The sequence below is a fragment of the Musca autumnalis genome, unplaced genomic scaffold (assembly GCF_047663935.1).
Source record: "Musca autumnalis isolate F117 unplaced genomic scaffold, ASM4766393v1 scaffold_1, whole genome shotgun sequence".
Classification (NCBI taxonomy): Eukaryota; Metazoa; Arthropoda; class Insecta; order Diptera; family Muscidae; genus Musca; species Musca autumnalis.
In genome coordinates, this window is record NW_027411644.1 from 332,183,329 (window position 1) to 332,201,871 (window position 18,543).

Genomic DNA, 18,543 nt, shown 5'->3' on the forward strand with positions numbered 1-18,543 from the left:
TCAACTTGAATCGCGATTTATTTAAAAAGCGCTACGGCGATTTTTTTATTATTTATTTTTTTTTTTTTTTGATTTTTCTCATCTATGAACATTGTAGTTTCGAAATCCGCAAAAACTTCCCAGGTGTAAGCACCTTCCATTTAAATTTGATTCAAGAGCACCGTGATTTGTATGAAGCAAAGAACCATTCCCCAATTTTATGACGACTCGAGCTCAAGAATAAGTGTGACTGATGAATTCGTTTAAATGCGAATTCAACCGAAACACCTAAAAACTCTCGTAGCCGCATATGTAAACCAAATTAACTACTCCCACTGTCATGTGTCTCCACATTGCAGATAATGCACATAACTATTTTGATAGTTGTCGAAAAATAACAACAACCAATCGTCCACGGTGCTTTGTGTGTCTATTTTTAGATTCACTTGGCAGTTTTGTTAAGATGTGTGTTTTACTTATTATTCGTAGGTAAGTCAAGCTTAATCTCATATTTGTTGTTTTCAAATTTAAAAATAACAAGTTTAAAGTGGGATATAGTTAAAATTGATTTGAAAACAACAAATATGAGATTAAGCTTGGTTTAGATTTTAACACTTCCTAAGCATACTTAGTTGTAATATAAGATTTACGCGTTGCTCTATACTGTGAACAGCGCGTAATCATTTACTTTTTTTCAAAATCGATAAGCAACATTTTTAAAACATATAATATTTATATATTTCCAGATAATGATAGACTGCGCTAAAAACCCACTAGTAGTGCCGTTCTGTACTATACCAGGTCGTTTACCTGAAATCCAAGGTCTTAGTTTGGGCTTGGAGAATTGTCAAAAATCTCTAAATGAATACTTGGAATCGAAACGTCGCATATTTCCCCGGTTTTACTTCATATCTACGGACGAGCTTTTATCCATTTTAGGGAGTTCTGAACCAACAGCTGTTCAAAATCACATTATAAAGGTAATTTTAGAACATGTATTATTTTTTCAGCATTTACGAAGGTTTCCGTATTTTTCCTTTGGCAAACACTTGTCAGTATCGTAAATTATGATAAATTGTTGGAAGTTTTCAAAACAAAAAGAATTTATGATGTATTCAAAATAGAATGCCTTAATCCCATTGTTGAACTGATGAGGACCTGTGGCGAGTGCCGAAACTATAGTCGTCCCTGCCATAAACCTTGGCTAACAAATATAAATTTTCTCCACTACTAAATTAGTTTGAATTAATTATCTTTCGAGTCGAGCTGTTATGACCTAAGAGCTATATTGAAAAATTAGGAATCCACCGAAGCCCCACACATTCAACCACTTGCTACGTTTCACGGATGGTTAAGTCCGATCATCAGGCATATTAGAATGTTATTTTAGGAGGTGGACGAATGCTAAGCTTGGAAACTAGCATTTATACCACAAATCTTTCGAAAATTGTATATTCGAATTATTTATTTATTTTAATTTCAGTTCTTTAATTCCAAATTTTCCTTATAGTCCGACTTGGTTGTTAGAATGTTGAAAATTAGCATGAGGTAAATTCATACTCGCGCGCATTTTCGAATAGTGCAAAATTTGTAAATATTGAAGTTGGGAGAACATACATTTTGAATTTTCGTTTAGGATTATTATATTAAAAGTTGGAATAGCTACAAATTAATTATTGCGACATTCATTTTTGTTAATTGTTAATATTCTTTTTTAATGTATTCGTTTGTATTTTGCTGTCCAGATGTACGATAACGTCAAATCGTTACGGATCATTAAGGAGAACTCTACCGTGAGTATTGTCAACGCCATGATATCAACTGAGGGTGAAGTTTTGGAGTTTCGCCAAAATGGTAAGTCGCTTAAAAACATCGCTACTAAATTACTTGCCTATATGGCTCTAATGAAACAAATCCCCAGTACCCAAATAAAGAACTACCTAACCCGATGCTTACACAAGCAAGTAACTTGCAGACAGTTGCGTATACAAAAATTTTGAATGAAAACTTGTAAAAAGGAAATAAACATCAAAGGAAATGAAGGGACAACTTTTATCGAAGATTCAAATTTAAATTCGTTTGAATTACTATCAAACTTATTTTTTAGAGAGCAATTTTGTTTGATTGAAATCAAAAATAAATTTTCCACCAGAAGTTTGGTATTAGTTCGAACGAATTTGAATTCGAATCGCTTTGTGAAACAGGCCATTACACTATTGTCTTACATTATTTTACCTCAATTATATGGATCTCCTCCCCTTAAGTAGTCCGAATATACACTAAAGCCACATAAAGAAAAATAATAAATAAATATAGCAAAAAAGGTAGCTGTATTTCAAAAATACATACATCCTATTTTTAGAATAAGTGACTCACCGACTGCACACCAACGCGCAGGCGAAACAAATGATATTGATATCTAGGGGATACGTAAATCGATTTTCAACTAATCGGGACACTTGTCGAATCGGCATAACATTTGCAGCAGGTTGTGCTTGAACCGCTTTTACGACGGTGCAAGTTTTTTTTCCGGAGGCAAGTCCATATTTCCTAAGATAATGCACCAAAAGCTCTAAATAACCCTGTCGGATCAACTTAAATGACTGATGATCACGATATCTTATGAACTGCGTGTATAATTAGCCGAAATTTTGATTGTCATAAAATGTCTTCCAAACGTACATCAAGTTTCAAGAAAGCTCATATCGGACAATACCACTGAATACCTCCCTCGCAAAAATTTTAATTTTTCGCTCAAAAGCAATTTAAGACCTGTTTGAGAATAGTTTTGAAATTGTTTAGTGGCACCCGTTGCCGACTCTTTAATCCGCCGATAAACGTGTTTCATTTCGGTGGAAAGGGTGGAAATGATCGCACTTCAGTCATCATCAAAAACAAAGATGTAATTTTCATGTTTCTTAGACGTACAAAAATAAGGACCCATGACGACTAATCGGCACGTGGCTTCTATTTTTCGCTCATCTTATCCATCGACTTACGGCTCGCATTTTAGGATGTCAAGCTATTTTAAAAGCAAGAGACATCCGTTATATTCCATAAGCTTTACACAGACTTTTACATCTTTCTGACATTGGAAGGCATACAAATTCGTCATATAGTTATGTTAGCTTACACCAGCCCTACTCAGAACGGTGAAATTTTTCACCATCAATTTTCTTCTTCTTCTTCTTGAGAATATCATCAAAAGTCGGAACATTTGACTAATATTTTTGTTGTTGTGAGTACAACCTATATTTTAAGTGCAAGTAGATATATTAAAAATATCGCGAAATTAATACGTATAGCAAAATATTATAGTGGATTTTGAAGGAGGTGGTAATCAGGGACGTACGCAGAGGGGGGGGCACAGGGGGCCCGGGCCCCCCCCCCCCCCCCCCCCCGAAATGGTTTGGTCTAACAAAATTTGTTAACCTACTGTAACTACTTATTATATTTTTTCGCATAAAAATGTTTGTATGTTTGATGATTTCAAATGAAACTTATAATTTTCTTAAGTTTCTGGACAGAAAATGTTCATCATTAACAAGTTTTGTAAGAAAATATTTGAAAAATGTTTGTATGTATGCTGTTTTTGAGAGAAACTTCCAATAAAATCTGAATTACTTCTTCATGTCATATCATTTCACTATCAAATGCGAATTCCATAATGAATATACTCCAACTTTATGTCATATTCGAACTATATATAGTTCTCGAAGCTTAAAACTCAATCTGTAACAACAAAAATAACGAGTTGAGAATTGTGGGAATGGAAGTATATGAAAAAATGTCAATTGGATAAAATGTATGAAGAGTCGGTCCTTCGTTGACTACATCATGAAAGCCATTTAGAAATTTGTTTTACTGGCATCGCCAAAATTTTGTTATCCTATTTTAGACAAATTAGCTGCTAAACAGTATGAGAAAATAGTGAAGACAAATGAATTTTTGTGCGTCACTTTATTATACCCTCAGCATTTATGCTAACGAGGGTATATACACTTTCATACGGGCAAAATGTGCCTCATCGAAATAATGGTTTTAGACCCCAAGTATGTTTGGACGAAATGTGTTTCAGACAATTTGGAGTCGATTGAGCAATTTCCGTCCGTCTGTCTGTCTGGCTGGCTGGAGCGCACGATAACTCTTGAACGGATGAACCGATTCGGTTCGAATTTTGGCTTTCGTAATATTTTGCCCAAACATAGTTTAAGTTTGAAGATGGGCTATATCGGTCCACTCCTTCCGGTACCTCCCACACAAAAGTTCGAAAATGTTCGGAAAATTTGTGCGCACGATAACTCTTGAAGGGAGTAACCGATTTGGTCCACACTTTGCACATCGTGAAATGTGTACCAGATGAAGTTTCAATGTGGACTCAATCGGTCCACTCCTTCGGGTACCTCCCACACAAAATTTCGGAAAAGTTCAGTTTAGGGCCATCTCTAGAATCGCTTTCATTTTTGTTTTAGAAACTTGTATTCACTGCCCCTAATACGACGGTACAAGTTTCATTAGGGATAAGTCCATACTTCCTGAAAAAATAGCATGAAAGTTGCAAAAAACCCCTATGACACCGTGTGAGGTGGTTGGAGCGCAAGATAACTCTAGAACGGATATGCCGATTCGGTCCAACATTTAGCCTTAGTAATATTATGTCCAAACATAGTTTAAGTTCGAAGATAAGCCATATCGGTCCACTCCTTCAGGTACCTCCCCCACAAAAGTTCAAAAATGTTCGGAAAAATTGTGCGCACGATAACTCTTGAAGGGAGTGGCCAAATTGGTCCATACTTTACACATCCTAATATATCTTCCTGATATAGATCAGGTTAAAATATGGACTATATTTGTCTATTCCATCCGGTACCTCTCACACACAATTTCGGATAAGTTCACTTTAAGACCTGATATCAAATCACTTATTTTTGTTGAAGCAACTTGCATTCGCTTCCTCAGTTACGATGGTAAAAGTTTTTTTCAGGGGCAAGTCCATACTTCTTGAGAAAACAGCCCGAAGGGTGTCAAAACCCCATAGGCACCATATGTAGAGGCTGGAGATCCACTTCCATAATGGTCAATGTCGATCCATTCCTTTTAGTATCCCCTTCGCAAAACTTTTGATCTTTAATCCTTATCAACATTTTTGTCGGTTCAAACGCCCAAAATTTTTAAAACCCCCTAAATACATAAGTTTTTTGGGGAAAAAATTGTTTCAATATACACAGGCTGAGGATATATCTCTGTCGGCAAAGCCAACTGATACTCTTTTACTTGTTTTTTTCCTTATCATCACCGAAGTATAATTGTAGCATCAGACTTTAAGGTTACGAGATTATATACAATAGGATACGAAACAAATAGGTCTCATCAAAATAATGATTTTAAACTCCACATATATCCGTCCGTCCGTCTGTATCTCTGCTTGTCTGGCAGGTTGGAACTCATGATAACTCTCGAACGGATCAACCGATTTGGTCCAAGATATGGATCTCGTAATGTTTTGGCCAAATTAAATTTAAGTTATATCGGTACCTCTGCCATAAAAGTTAAAAAATGTTAACTAAAATGGTCGAAGGGACTAACCGATTCAGTCTAAAATCGAACCTAGTATGGACTACCTAGGTCTACTCGCAAATTTACTTCCAAAAGTACATCAAGTTCCAAGAGAATTTTTTTGGACAACATCTTAAAGACTGTTCGAGGATCCTTTGGACATTTTGTAGTCTTGTTTACAGCGATATCCTATTTTTCGTGGACAAGTTCATGCTTCCTGACAAAAATGTAAATACTACGGTGACCAACTAAAATAGCTTATGGGCGCGGTAACTATCGAGAAGAGTGTCTCCCAAAATAAGATCCGTTTCCAAAATTAATTATCTTATTATTAGCGAATAATTATGTGGGGTTCAATAAGGATCGATTGTTATTTGTCAAAACTATATAGAACTAAGTCCATCGAAGTATTTGTCATCGAGTCCAAAAACTTCTGATCGTACAATTAAGAAGAACAAAAATTATAACGCTTCTTTTGTAACATTATATTAAAAGTAAAAATAATCCTGGAATCAGACTCTATCTCCTCTGGTAAATAACATTGTGCAAAATTTTTAAGGTAATCTTGTGCAAACAATTTGAAGTGAGGATTTTGTGAAAGTACAGACCCAAAATACAAAAGCCCTAGTTGCGTTTTGTTGAGCCAGATCCAGCTCGGATTATGCAAACATTGTTAAATATTGACTTTTTAAAGCAACTCGGGGCTATAGCTCTGAAACCAATGAAAATCTTCTTCTGACCTCTGAAGCAAATTTGTAGATAAGGGCCAGACCAAGGCAAATTTATATAAGGTATATGCATGATTTACAATAACTAACAAATTTACAAAAACAACATTGTTGTTATTGAAAATTAATTGTCAAAAATAAATATTGAATAATAGGGTCGTTCCAAAATTTTTTTCAGGAAAGACATAAGTACATTTTAAAAATCCTCTAAAATAGAACAAATTTGAATCAAAATGTAAATATAAAGCATACAGAACTGCCGTAATTCATTGTTATTACACGTTTACGGTGAAAAGAATAATTTTATGGTAGCAAATTTCGAAGTTTCAAATTTCATGAGTATACCCTATTACATTTTGAAAACTAAATTTACAAAAAAGTAAGAATACAGCAGGTTGTCACTTCTACCTTATATAAATATGCCTTGCCAGACTAAAATATTTGGAGAAATAATGAACTGGAAAAAGTACATTTATTGCCTCAAATGTTATAATATATCTAAAAATTCCATAATTTGTATACATTTCGCACCATACCTCCCAAACTGTTAAATTTTTCTTAATGTTTTCATTTGGAAACATATCAACGACAGACGATATTCTTAAAAATTAAGCTAAGGTCATCGAAATAGTGAAAATCTTGCTATAGCAGAGATAACGGCAATTCTTTGTGCTTGTAAAATTCTGCGATAACCCACAACGTGGACCTATATGATTATATTCTATATTCAATTCTAAATATCATACTCTGTAAATATTTAAATTGTAAATATTATGAATTCTTTCTATTGGATTTATATGCTATGTATCAATATTTCATATAAAATTCGAAAAATTTAATTTTTTGGGTCATTTTACAGTACATGTAGAATAGAATATGTGTCAAAATCTCCAGTCCATCGGACAAAAATTTACCGAGATATGAGCTTTCGAATGGAAACATTTATTGTGTTTTGTATGTAGCATAGAAACTAAAAACGACTTTTCCTCGAAGAGGCACTTTTGAAAGCGGTGCCCACTCTAGCTCGAAAACGGATGCTCCGGTCTTTATATGTTTTTGTGGGACTATGATACACATAAAGCATGTGATTAACCGAGAGAGTCTTTAAAAAACTGCTGACGGTGTCCAACAAAAGTATCAATTTTTTTACAGTTTTTTTTTATTTTTGTTAAAATCGAAATTTCGATTTTAACTTGTCAAAATTTTAAAATTTTTTTTTTTTAATTCCATTTCGTTAATGGACAAGATTATTAGGTTCGTAATGATCCCACAAAAATATATGCTGATCGGTTTATTATTTTTCAAACTACAGTGGGTACCGTAAACTGCTTTAGTAAAAACAGTGCTTTATAGGCGGGAATTTGTCAGAAAGATTTTTTCAAAAAAAATAGAAGGTAACTCAAGGTTTAATAGATTCCTTAAACAAATGCATGAAAATGGATTCATATAAGTGGCCATAACCCATTAAAATAGCTTTACGTAACGCCACACAACATTTTTTAATTTCATGATTTTTGGTCAAGTTGCGTAGCGTATAACTCTGTTATCTGAACACGTACATTAACATAATTGGCATCAGTGGCAAGATGAAGAAATCTTCTTCCAAATTTGTCTTACATTGGCGGTACGTGCCTTCCAGGAATAACGCTATAAGATCTATATTAAAAATTTTACCAATTTTCAGACAAAAATATCGATTTTTTAAATCCGCTAAATTGGTTGGATTTTATGTTGGTTTGGAGATTGTTTTGTTTCCCCAAGCCTATTTTTGCATCACAAGATAATCAGGACCTTTGTTCATGTCATTTTGTATTAACAGCGTAAAACAATTCTCACAGTATACCCCCTTCAGATGGGAAGGGGGGAGAATGTGACGCTCGTGGTTTCTTAAAACACTCTTCGCAGCAGCACAAAGCTGTATCCGGCGCATTGTCTTGATTTTTACATTTTTGGCCACTTTCTCCATACAAGTGGATCCACTGTGCATTGGGGGAATACTTACGGTGACCAACCGTACTCTATTATAGACGACAGTACTCTATTTTAGGTGTCCGTACTCTATTTTTTCAGCGTACTCTATTTGTCCTCTATTTTCATCAAGTGTACTCTATGTCCTCTATTTTTTATTTATTTTACAACTACATACGAATACAAAGGTAATACATTGAAATCGTCATTTAACCAAATATTGTCGTTGTTTAAATCAAATCAGTGGTTTCTAATAACTGATTTAAACACTTCTGCACGCGCTCAAACCAATTGATGAAGCATTTTTTCCACTCCTATTGAAACACCTCCAAAACGTGGTTTTTGAACGTGTAACAGCGTGTTCTGTCGATTGCTGTTTTGTTTCGGGCTTATACGCATCGTATAAGGCTTATATAGTGATAGTATATTTTGGGATTTCTTGCACCAAGCGGTACGGAATCCATCGATAAGAAGCCTTTTTACGGCCAGGCTTTCATGCAGTATGGAATTGAAGCCGGTGAAAGAAATGTCCAAGGATGCCTGTATCAAGGTGATCTGGATTTATCAGTTTACTCACGGAATCAATATTTTCTGTCACAACGGCAGTTTTTTGATCACACTTACTACTTTCTTCGTTGAGCGAGCGTCTACCATGATTGGATTCATTAAACCAGTTTTTCACAGAGCTACATATGTCCGTAATCACACGTACAAATTTTTCGGTAAAGATGATATTGGGATAGAGCTCAGAAAATGAGGACGCCCCTACCAGAATTAGCAGCAAGTGTAAGAGACATAACCATCGTGTCACCTAGCCGGCCAACTGATGTCGTTTCTCTTGGACGTACAAAGTTTGCCTAAAATATATTGAGTGTTTGGTAGAAAGCAGAAAGGATAGAGCTCCTCTACAATCAATTTCACAAAACTTTTTATGTGTGACTACCAAGGTTGAGTCGAAACAAAAATGGCTCGACTCCGACGCCGGAGTCGACTCCGAGGGTAATTCCTAATAGCACTCAATATAAATAAAATATGCACAAGTTTCCATTTTGTCCTATATATTGGCATTTTCTGAGGTGTTCCTTGAAAAGAACATTTGTCGAATATAATACACAACTACAAAACTTCTACAATTATAATAAAAATACAAGATCACCGAAATTTGAAACTCTGTGTAAGAGGTTCTGAAGTGAACAGGCTTTCGATCAGGAATATGACCAATTTGAGATCATTATCTTCTTTGAATATCATTTATCATTTTCTAGATCAAGAATGTGTGGGATCTAAAACAAATATTCTAAAATATTACACATTTTTTATCGTATATTAAGAAATCGACCCAGCTTGCAAATTCACGATAAAGTTACAACTCAAAAAAGTTCTTGAAATTTAATTTTTGATAAATGTAGAAAAAAATTTTGCCCAGAGTTGGAGCTAAGTTATTTTTTGGACTCAGTCTCCGACTACAGCTTAATTGTTCGACTCCAACTCAGACTACTGACTATAGAAAGTTGTTTCATCGCGTCGTCATCACGTAGAAAATTGTGAAAAATGGTCGGACGAAAATGTTCATAAGTAAATTCCATGTTTTTTTTGGAAATTAATTCTTTAAGCCCAGTAAAAACGCAATACGTGGTACATCAAACCGTACTGAGTACTCTTATACTAGAAAATGTTAAGCTTTCCAAAGGAAATGGCGCCTGGCCCAGAAACGTATGTAGTAGCCTTCGTATGTGTACTCTTTTTTCATCCAAAAATATTGGTCACCGTAGGAATACTCCAACTCAAGCAATACTGTAAAATTTTGTTTTATTTCAAATCATAAAACATGACTATATGCACTTCAGTAATATGCTAAATAAATTGTGTGTTGCATTTAAACAAATCATTTCTTTGATTAGATTCGTTGCTCCATAGCTATGGACAAATTACTAATAGAGCATAGCATGAAAAGGAATATTTTTTGCCCGATCGGACAAAAATGATCCGATCTTAACATAGTTTTGAGTGATTTTTGTACACACAAACAGCTTGTCCTTGTCTTTTTTTGTTTTTTTTTTTTTTTTTTTTGATTTATTACGAAAAACTATAATTTTTTTGTTAAAATCGAAATCTTGGCTTTGACTTTTTTTAAAAAAACATGCATAGTTTTTATTCCGTTTCGCTTAAGGACAATATTATTAAGTGCTTAATGACCCCCCAAATCGGTTTATTCCACATTTCGAGCTCAATAAGTGGCTATAACCCCTTGATATTTCTAGGCAATTTCTGTTCCCTATTAACAAATAATAAAATCCTTAGCTCTATTGGTCAATAGAATTTTGCAATATAAAAACATCCATCCTACTAAGGACATGTTAACTGGCAACGTTATGTAACTAACGATATACTCTTTGCTTCCTACCCGGTAAAACGTAACATACTCATGTACATGCCTTGTTATTGAAATGAAATTGCACACGATTGCAAAAATATAGTAATTAATTTCCATTTTACCATACCATAAATAATTTCCTATTTTTTAAACATCCTCACTTGTTGTTGTTATTGTGTCACGGCCAGAAAATAACAAAATCATTATTACCGATTAATGATCTTAACAAAGAGGAGTGCACGGAAATCAACATTGGCAAAGTTCATACTGCTCATTTTTTCTGCTTACACACGAACACGCGTCCGTGCCGTACGACTTGTCTTTTCATAAAATCGAACATGCATCCATACTTCCCGAAGTGTTTTCTTTTGATTTGTAACAAAATAAGATGTTTGTGATTTTATTTATGTAGCCTTTCATCAGTCTTTTTGCAAAAGTCCACATCAAAGTCCCATCTCTGACAAATCGTCATTTAAATTTACGATAAAAGTGAATGCAAATCTGATGAGAAATACATTGATTAAGGGCCGTTCTTCTGGAAGCCAACATTTTAACTGCCAAAAATAGTTTACTATTCATCTCCAAACAAGGAAAAGGGTTCGTCCTTTGTGGCACACCCACCTACGTATACAATTTCATTATGATTAACTGAAACAAATGAACGAACACACATACAATACTATATTCCCCAAATATTTAACGTTGATATAGATTTAATGTCACCTATAGCCGACATCGATTGCCAATCAATTTTCTTATTCTCAAATCTATCTATGCATTTCCATCTCCTCATTTCAACTCCTAAATTAGATTGCAAAATGTTCACAAACTCCTCAAAACATTTCTCAGAACTTCCTATGACAAGAAAAAAGAAAACACATCAAGCATGAATAATTGCAAACGATGATTCAAATATTATTGTTAACGGATCTAATTATCGTTCCAAAGTCATTAATATTGGCTCAAATACTTGTTATGGTATTGGCACTGGCAATATACATTGGTGGACCAATAAAAGAAAGTAACCAATAAAAAATACAATAAAACTAAGGAAGAACAAAACGAAACAACAATAAAGTATTCATTAAAATCAAACGTTCGACCAAATTCCAAATAGGAAATTTCTCAAACTTCCGCTCTCCGACTGATTGTGTTCAACGACCCAACGAATGCTGTTTTAAGCAATTTTTCCGTTTTTGATGCGATCAAATAAAGAGATTCAAATCTTTTGACATGCGACAGCAAAAAAAAATACTCGAGGATTTGAAACGGAAACAGGAAACAGTACAACAGTAATAATGGTTAACTTGACGAGGAAGAATCAAAGCGAATCGAAAAATCTCTATCGTTTGTTTCTCTTTGTCTCCTTTCATTGCTGTCCTTGTGGCAAAAACAAATGTGGGGTCTTGCTTTAATGGAACGAGAATCCGTTGTAAAAAGTGAGGAAGAAAATTAAACAATTCATGAGTTTTTTTCGTGCTATTTTCTTATTGTCGTGAAAGGCAATTAGGGTACTACAACAAATGTTGTGTTAGCTCCAATCAAAAATTACAATTACACTTTATTTAATAAAATGTTGGATAAAAACAAACACTGGACGTAGGAGAATACTATTTCATAAGACGTTCATAGGACATTGCATCTAATCAATTGAAATTTTACTTTGTCTTTTCGATTAATGTGTTGCGGGTCATCGGCAACATTTTATATAATTTTGGACATTTGTTACAATACACATTGAACGACATAACATAGGCTGCAACATAAACCTACAATCTGTTTACGAATCATTAAAACATTTTATCTATTGTCCTATTTCACATGATTCTAATCGTAGTGCGAGCTCAGGGTAGAGTGGAAAATTGGATGAATGATGTCTTGGATGAAATGCGTCGGTCGAACCGTTACTTAACCAAAAAGGCCATCTATGATTATGGAACTGATCTCGAAATAACCAGGTAAGAAGTAGAATGTGTCTAATTGACAAATATAAGGGTATTCTTACAGCAATATGACAGTTGTACAACAAAATATTATGTATGGACATGCCGAAATGCCATACTCTCCACTCACCCTCTATCTTGTTTCTGCTAAGTTCTTTTTCAATTTATCCAATACAGAATGCACTTGCTCTTCCTTCATATAGGCTGGAAGAGAACATTATATTTATACATTAACTGAGTTGGCGACGGCTGCTGAATGTTGCAATGACTTTTTCCGTTCGATTTTATTTTTTACGACCTCCAATGAATAATTTTGTCGTTATAAGCGATTTATCTTTTTATTGACATCGATTAACCGCAAGACCAATATAACACTGTCGTTTGCCAATGATAATGACACTCCCCCTGATGATGATGATGCTGCAGCCGCTGATGGTTTGGTTCTTGGCGGGGTCGGTTGATATTGGCCATGGGGATGAATGTTATCCATGTTCATTGTTTCCCCATACTGGCCATGTGACCACAGAGTTTTTTTATTAACGAGGGCATATGGAGGGTGTGTGCATGTGTCGGTTTTATTTGGTGTCGTAAAATTTAATGAAATCGCTTTCGTGTCATAAAATTGATTCATTCACATTTTGTCGTTAACCACGTTTCCATTTTTTTCTTTCATGGAACTTCCACCACCAGACCAGATTGGCTAATGAATTACCAAAGTATGGTGGGCTTGGCAGCCAGCCAGGTATGGTGGACGTCAGAGGTGGAGGAGGCCTTCAACCAGGCTCAGAATTTCGGCAATTTAAGGGCCATGAAGGATTTTCTGGATAAGCAGAACTACCAAATGGACGAATTGGTATTAAAAGTCCGTTCCAATCTCAGCACGAATGACCGCAAGAAATTCAGGACCATTGCCACTATAGACGTTCATGCCCGTGATATCATCGAAACATTCGTTAGAGATAATGTGCTGGATGCACGCGAATTCAGCTGGGAGAGTCAGTTGCGATTTTATTGGATCAAAATGTATGACAACTTGTATGTTATTCAGTGTTCGGGACGGTTTGATTATGGATACGAGTATTTGGGTCTCAATTCTCGCCTAGTAATTACTCCGCTAACCGATCGCATATATTTGACCATAACACAAGCCTTACTAATGAACTTGGGCGGAGCACCGGCTGGACCAGCTGGAACTGGTAAAACTGAGACCACAAAGGATTTGGCCAAGGCCATGGCCCTACTTTGTGTCGTCACCAATTGCGGCGAAGGAATGGACTTCAGAGCAGTCGGAACAATTCTTTCAGGGTTAGCCCAATGCGGTGCATGGGGATGCTTTGACGAATTTAACCGTATCGACATCTCAGTACTGAGTGTAATTTCTACCCAATTACAAACCATTCGAAATGCCTTGATTAGGAAATTGGAACGGTTTGTGGTATGTATGAAAGAGAGGGAAGAAGAGCGGTGGTTTATTTTTTATGTTTTTATGTCATTTTAATTTTAGTTTGAAGGAAGCGAAATAAAAATTGATCGCAAGGTTGGCATTTTTGTCACCATGAATCCGGGATACGCTGGCCGCACTGAATTGCCAGAGTCCGTGAAGGCCCTTTTCAGACCGGTGACATGCATTAAACCTGATTTGGAGTTGATTTGTTTGATCTCATTATTCTCAGACGGTTTCCTAACGGCCAAAGTAAGTATGAACCGCACTTGCCAAAATTGACAACGTTTCATTTACATAAAGTGCAGCATTAAATGTCAAAAGTTAATAACCGACTATGCTTGCGCACATATGTATGTACGTGCATGCATTTATGTACTTATACAATTTCACTAATATGCAAGATTATGTACGCTAAAAATAACGATTATACTCCACATACATACACACATAGAGCACATGCTATTCCTTTTACAACTCATCGTTTTAACCCATCGTGTAGTCATCAGAATGTCATCACTAACAGCTGTTGTACTGGTAGACTAGGAAGGAGTCTGCCAGTTTAAGTTTTGACAGCGAAATCCTATCACAGTCATCTAGACCGACCACAATCTTCGCCATCAGTGTCAATCTTCTCAGCCAACGAACACAATAACAATTATCCCCTTTCTGCACATTAAATGAACGTATGGAAATTAGCACACGAACTTAATTAGAATGCAATGTGGAGGAGGGTATGACAATTTGATTGTGTGTTTAAATAGCACTGAATTAAAAACTATATTTATCATATGGTATATGTGCGAGAGAGCGAGAGCGAGATAGACTATAGTTCCTCCTTTTGTGAATACCCTGCGGGGAAATAAATTAGTTTAAAAATAGTTTATAACTAGTTTAAAAATAACCACAAGTGGTTATTTTTCGATTATTTTCCATTACGCGAACTAACTATTTTAACATGGGGATGAGCTAGGCAGTGGACAATTGTCCATCTCTGCATAACTTTTAACTAGTTATAAATCAAATACTTTTAACTAATTTATATTTAACTATTTTTTGACTTTTTAAAGTCAGTTTAAAAATGTTGTTTTTGTCTTAAAGAGAGAGAAAAAGGTATTTTTTATTTATTATATTTTATTTATTTTTTATTTCTTTTAATTCTCTCTTTTGCTTTTATCTTTGACTTTTTATTTTGACACCAGTTGTTTCTCAGTTATGTTCCCTTGTTGTTCCTCCTTTGGTATGTCGAGTCTATCAAAACTAGCTTGTATACTTGTATGTTGCATTTATATCGAAATAATTACGAAAGTATATATGATAATTATTTACGTCGAAAACACACTATTGAACATTCAACGTTGATCTCTAGATGACTTTTCAACTAATTTATAGTTGGTTGTAGAAAAATTGCTTTGTAACCGACTATTTTCCAACTGGTTAATAACTAGTTGAAAAGTAATACCGAGATAGTCAGTTCTCCATTTTTTTTATTTTTGAATCTGGTTGATCTATAGATGACTTTTCAACCAATTCGTAGTAAGTTGTAGAATAATGCATTTATAACTAACTATTTTATAAACCGGTTGAGAAAAGTCTCGAAGGGTATGCATAGAATCACAATCTAAGTTGATGCAGACATTACGACCGATTTAAGGTATTTAAGGCTCGCATACGATGCATCTGTCCAATCTTTTATGAAATTTGGAATGTGTGGCGGACTTTGGTATAGAAATAACTTCCAAATTATATTATATAATGAAATCGGCTCAACATTTGGATATAGCTCCCAGATAGGCACATTAGGGTGACCCAAAATACAAAACTACATTTGGAACTACAACCCCCTAATATTTTCCATTTGATCCAAAAACATTATATATATGAAATTTTATGGCGATCGGTAACGTTAACCTGTGCGACCTGTGTTTCCATAGTACTTTGTATAGGGGCCAAAGGTGTATTTCACGAAAATACTTTACCAGTTCATTTTTGTGGCTAAAAAGCTATTTGTACAATGGTCATGTAAATATTTGCCCGATTTCGTGCATTTCATCCGTCAAGCAAGCAATATCTTTCCAATATTGATGAAAATGGGAATCTGCAATGGAATTCGGTCTAAGCATATGATAAAAAGGATAATTTTTTGCTAAAATGGTACGCGCGATATCTCTTGAACGGAGCAACCGATTTTGGATTTTTTTAATATGTTGTCCAAATTTTGTTTAAGCTGTAAAATGGATCATATAGGTCCACCCACTTCAAAAGAAGTGGCACAATCTACACCAATAGTCACATGTTACTTGCTTATGCTGATGATATAGACATCATGGGACGATCAGTAAAGGAAGTAACAGATACCTTTATGAAGGTCGAAGGACAAGGCACGGTATTCCAGAAAGAGAAGCAATAGACAGAGAGAAATTGAGATCTTTTCATAGTTCGGCCTACAGAACAAATGTTCTGTAATGGGCCAGCTAAGTAAGTAAGTATAGGTCCACCCCTTAGAGTACCTCATCACAACAAGTTCAACATTTTTGTTTAAATTCAGTTTAGCGTCCTTGTTGTCCTGTTTATATATTGTTTTTCGTGGGCAAGTTTATGCTTTCTTGAATAATTTTCGAAAGGCTCTAAATTATACGGCGTCCATCTGAAATGACTGGTGGACGCGGTATCTAACGAAGTAATGAATAACAAGTAAACGAGTATCAGTCGGCTTTGCCGACAGAGATATACCCTCAGCCTATGTGAATTGGAACTTTCATCTACGGACAGATCGAATGTATTTAGGGTGTTTTCAGAAATTTGTGACACTTTTTGGACATTTGAACTTGCCGACAAAAATGTAGATTAGGATTAAAGTTCAAAGGTTTTGCGGAGGAGAGAATGGACCGACATAGTGCATTACGGAAGTGGACCTTATTTTGAGAGTCATATCTTTTTGATAGATATCGCGCCCACTAGTCATTTCAGTGGGTTATCGTACACCTGTTGGACCAGTATGCCAGGAAGCATGGACTTGTCCAAGGAAAACATAATATGGCTGTACATCATCGGTATAAATTTCCAAAGGATCTCCGAACATACCCTAAACTGCACTTGGACACTAACGTTGAACTTTTGTGGGGGAGGTATCCTAAGGAGAGTACCGATATGGGCCATTTTAGAAGTTAAACTAAGTTTGGACAAAGGCCAAATTTTGGACCAAATCGGTTTATCAGTTCGAGAGTTATTGTGCTCTCCAGCTACTTCATATGGTGCCATAGGGGTTTTTTACAACTTTCGGGCTGTTTTCCCAAGAAGTATGAACCTGCCACTGAAAAAACTTTTACCGTTGTAATTGAGACAGCGATTGCAAGTTGCTTCAATAGAAATCAAAGTTAGTTAAAGTGAACTTATCCGAAATTTTGTGGTATCCGAAGAAATGGGCAAATATAGTCCATATTCAAACATTATCTATATCTGGTAGATATATTAGGATGCGTAAAGTATGGACCAAATCGGTCCGTCCCTTCAAGAGTTATCGTCCGCACAATTTTTCCGAACATTTTTGAACTTTTGTGGGGGAGGTACCTGAAGGAGTGAACCGATTTGGCTTATCTTCGAACTTAAACTAAGTTGGGACAAAATATTATGAAGGCCAAATTTTGGATCGAATCGACAGATCCGTTCGAGAGTTATCTTGCGCTCCAACTACTACACACGTTGTCATAGGGATTTTTTGAGCCTTTTAGGCTATTTTCTCAGGAAGTAGGGTTCTGCCCCTGAAGAAACTTGTACCGCCGTATGTGGGGCCGTGCAACAACAAAAATCAAAACGATTCGAGAGCATGTCCTAAACTGAACTTTCCCGAAATTTTGTGTGGTAGGTACCCGAAGGCGTGGACCGATTGAGTCCATATTGGAACCTTATCTAAGTTTGGTAGAAATTTCATTTCATCTTCGAGCTTAAACTAAGTTTGGACAAAATGTTGCGAAAGCCAAATTTTGGACCAAATCTGTTCATCCGTTCGAGAGTTATCGTGCGCACCAGCCAGCCAGACAGACATACAGACAGACGGACGGACATTGCTAAATCGACTCCAAAATGTCTGAAACACATTTCGTCCAAACATACTAGGGGTCTAAAACCATTATTTCGATGAGGTACATTTTGCCTCAAAAAATCTAAAATGGTTTCTTCGTGTTGTTTCAGCGGGACCTATATTGATTATGCTCTTCTGGAATATTTTATAACCCCACCGAAGACTAAATAACCAATTTCAGCCAATTCGGTGAGTTGCTGTCTCCACAACCTCCAACCTTCTGTAGGTACCGTTCTATGGGCGCTATATCGAAACGTGGACCTATACCCACGAACTTCATTCAGAAAGGCCTTTACCTCCAACAAAAAGGCTAAATATCAAATTTCAGCCATTTCGATGAGTTGCTGTCGCCACAACCTTGAAAATACCGAAAATCGGGAGGTACCGTTCTATAGGGGCAATATGAAGGCGTGGTACTTTACCGACAAATTTCTTGGGGAAAGTTGTATACCCCCAACGAAGACTAAGTACCA

General features: G+C 35.7%; 1 protein-coding gene across 1 annotated transcript in view; it reads left to right on the forward strand.

Annotated features, from left to right (window-relative positions):
* Positions 1-18,543, forward strand: part of Dhc98D (Dynein heavy chain at 89D) — a 202,085-nt gene that overhangs the window by 128,077 nt on the left and 55,465 nt on the right. Inside the window, exons 34-38 of the mRNA XM_073962972.1 lie at positions 726-959; positions 1,725-1,833; positions 12,443-12,563; positions 13,239-13,983; positions 14,053-14,241. Of these exons, the coding sequence (XP_073819073.1) occupies positions 726-959; positions 1,725-1,833; positions 12,443-12,563; positions 13,239-13,983; positions 14,053-14,241 (1,398 nt within the window). The remainder of the gene's footprint in view (positions 1-725; positions 960-1,724; positions 1,834-12,442; positions 12,564-13,238; positions 13,984-14,052; positions 14,242-18,543) is intronic.